The following is a 3344-nucleotide window of genomic DNA, read 5'->3' as shown; positions in this document are numbered from 1 at the left end:
AAAAAAAAAACTTACAAAGAAACGTTCACATATTCATCCATACCCATACCCATATTATCATATGTGTATGTGTATGCGTTTGTGTAAAGAAACACTAAAACGTAAATCCAACTTACACGTGACACGAATGGTTTACAATTTTATTACGGTTGGATTTTTTTTTTTTTTTTATTATCTATATGGTGATGGATGGCGTTTCATGAAATCAAAGGTTTGACCGGTATAAGCATATTTACGCTTGTTTTTATTTTTCGTTTATTATGTATGCGTTCATGTAGTTGCGGTTACCAATTTCGTCGTTAATTTTTATTTTTCACCTCAGACTTTTAATTAAACATCTCGTACAAAAATGGGGTTACGAAGCAAAAAATTTACTTGTTGACGAAACGTGGGATGACTTCGCGGCAGTAGCGTGGCATAATACGCCTGTCTTTTACGATCCAGCTTATATTTTCTCTCAACGAAATCCTAACGGCAATGGACAAACATTTAACGGATATAATTACGAAATGTCGCCCTTCGGCAGCGGAGATAATATGAGGAATTATAATGACGATCCATCTCCTTTGCCAAGGACATCAACAACAACAACGGAGGGACCAACGTAAGCGAATCATTAAACGATATTAAACGATATCCAAATTTAAGTTAAATGCATTTGAAAAAATTGCATATGATCTTTAGTTACCTCCTATATACATCTGCCGGTCAAAGAGTGAGTATTAAAAAAAATCAAGTGGCTGCCTTTGATAATAATGGCAAGACGACGCCTAATAATCGTGCTACATGGCTGAAACGAATTGTTCGAGATTTAAGTAAAACTTACCCGACGGAAATCAAAGTTGATTCCCATTTAATTATTGATAATCTTAAGGAAACCAATTCTTACAAGTTGGCCCGTGATGTCTCTTTAAATACGGATTTCTTAGACATTATCGGTGTAGATAGAAGCACTCAAACGCGTGTGAAACGTCAGAGTCCGGGACAAACCTCGCTATGTCAGACGACATCGCGATTTATAACTCCCCAAGCAGCTCTCAATAGCAAAGGTATCCAGTTTGCTCACTGTTCATTTATAAGCACGTCGGAGTTTAAAACACATAGCAATTTTATTGATTTATTTATTTTTATTTTACTTTTTTTTTTCGGATCATTTAAGGTAATTGGATGTTTGTAGTTAACGAAGCCAGTACAGCACGTCAAATGGTCAAAGCAGAATTGTGCGCGTATGTATTCGATATGCGTGACGTTTGCGGCATATATGCCTTGGCAGCTATAAACATATATCTCTACTCTTTTCCTTTAGATCGAACACTTGCTCTAATCTCTGTCAATTACCAAATAATTATAATTCACGTTGTGAACAGAAGTTTGTACAGAAACGGTTAATTGCTTTGCAGGGGAATGGTCAAAACTTGTACACCGACACATTTTGGTTCCCCAGTTGTTGTGTTTGTATAATATCCAATAACTGAATCACTTACTTGACGGCGCGAACAATTGCGGATCAATGCGATAAATGATACGAACCGAATCGAATCGGGTTTCATCAGAGAAGTTAGTGATGCAATAAATAAATTTCGTTTGTAATAAATTTTGTCAAACTACGCACAATATACATATATATCTATAGATACGGTGTTTATACTCTACAACAGTTGCAGTAGGTAGCGTATATTAAGCCAGTGCGGACATATGCGAGTAAGGAAGGGCTTAAGATATACCCACGTTTTATTATCTATCTGCCTAAATTCGTCTGCCCAACTTTTTGACTGTCCGCATGATGTCTGCCAATGTATTCTTTTTTCTTTTTTTCTTTGTTCAACCATAGTTCGAGATTGCTGAGTTAGGAGGGATGCGATTTGAATAAAATGCCTTGTTTTGAAAAACCGTTACATAAAATGAAAATACAGCTCTCAAAATTTCTCAATACAAATCGCTAAGCAATAACATTTCAGTATCCGAATGAAGAAATTTTTTTAAACCCATCTCAACAAAACGTTTCTTACGATAACTAGGCCTGCATGTGGCCAAGTAGCTGATGGCTGAGAATAAAAAATTCACATAAAACTTAACTGCATCATATTTGTAACAAATAGTGCCAGTTTCAAACACACACCTATCTTGGCGTTATCAACAACAACATGCATTTATATAGGTCGAAAAGTTCGAATATTTAATAAGTTATGATACAAATCGGAAAATGAACGGTTACGTATTTGGATCATATCGGTCAATTTTGTTGACAGCACTCTACATATTCATTCACTCGTGAAATGTAAACATTTATACACAAGAAAATCTAAAATGAAATCTTAAAAACAAAAAAAATTCATTTGCTAAATTTGGACCACATCAGTTCAGGTTTAGGGAGCGCTCCCATATACGATGACTTTCGTAGACAGTACGCCTTTACGTGGAAGCAAAGTGTAAGTGCTAGTGTATTATCAAGAAAATACATGAATAAATATATTAGGCAAAGTGGTGAGGGATATTTAAAGATCGGCCTTGCCTGGTTATAATGTTTCAACTTATTACGATTTGTAAATGTTCCGACCTTATCGCTACTTCGTGTTCTTAATAACCGTTTTGAAATTTTTTTTGAATGTAATCTTAATTAAATAAATGGTTTAGGCATTGATGTTGCGCCCAATTCAGTCCTTAGACATTCTGTTGAGTATTTTACAAATTCATGAAAAGGAAAATTTTTTACTTGGCTTTGGAAAGAATTTTGCAATCAAAAAGCAGTTATGGCAGATGATTAAATAGATAGCAGATATATATATGATAGTTAAGCTACGCTCTAGTCGTGCATCAAAGTGAACGAAGTTTGCAAAAATGCGAACACTTTAACTTTCTATTTTTAAGTAAGAAGTCGTTTAGGCGCTGTTTTGACCTCACAACTCAGTTCACTTTTTATAACTTGTTTCAAAAGTCTCTGGCTCTGTTTTCGCGCTCGCTGAAATTATGAGATTCGTTGTCCTACTTAGCAATAGCGATTGGTTTTCCTTGTCCTGGAGTATTCCGAAGCAAAAGTATGTAACCAACCAAACTTTCCGATATAAATTCTATACTAACACAAGGTAATTGGTTCATGAAAACAGCAAATTGTAATGCGAACAAGTAAGAAAATCATATTCGACTGTTAACGAATCTTCTATAGCCATCACTGTCATCCCAAAAAAGACTAAGCACTAGTTTGCAGCTGAAATCAGCTGAATTCATAACTAACATCCAAATCTTTACACACACACACCTCCAATGCCTTGCTAGAAGGGCTCAATTCTTTCGAATCGCCCTCAGCTAGCGATATGGGTATCAAATAAAATAACTTGGAGAGTAGA

At 35.4% G+C, this 3344-nt stretch overlaps 1 protein-coding gene across 3 annotated transcripts in view; it reads left to right on the top strand.

The window, feature by feature from the left end:
- Positions 1-1696, top strand: part of LOC119644911 (protein spaetzle 5) — an 18428-nt gene extending 16732 nt beyond the window's left edge. Inside the window, exons 4-7 of one of the 3 annotated variants that reach the window (XM_038044655.1) lie at positions 323-604; positions 685-1049; positions 1160-1226; positions 1307-1696. In XM_038044655.1, the coding sequence (XP_037900583.1) occupies positions 323-604; positions 685-1049; positions 1160-1226; positions 1307-1475 (883 nt within the window). In that variant the 3' untranslated portion in view covers positions 1476-1696. The remainder of the gene's footprint in view (positions 1-322; positions 605-684; positions 1050-1159; positions 1227-1306) is intronic. The other 2 variants (XM_038044653.1, XM_038044652.1) reach the window with 2 other exon arrangements.
- The last annotated feature ends 1648 nt before the right edge of the window (positions 1697-3344 follow it).

This window comes from Glossina fuscipes, unplaced genomic scaffold (assembly GCF_014805625.2).
Source record: "Glossina fuscipes isolate IAEA_lab_2018 unplaced genomic scaffold, Yale_Gfus_2 1, whole genome shotgun sequence".
In the NCBI taxonomy this organism is placed as follows: Eukaryota; Metazoa; Arthropoda; class Insecta; order Diptera; family Glossinidae; genus Glossina; species Glossina fuscipes.
Note: the sequence above shows the minus strand (reverse complement) of the source record. Positions and strands in the feature narration are given on the sequence as shown.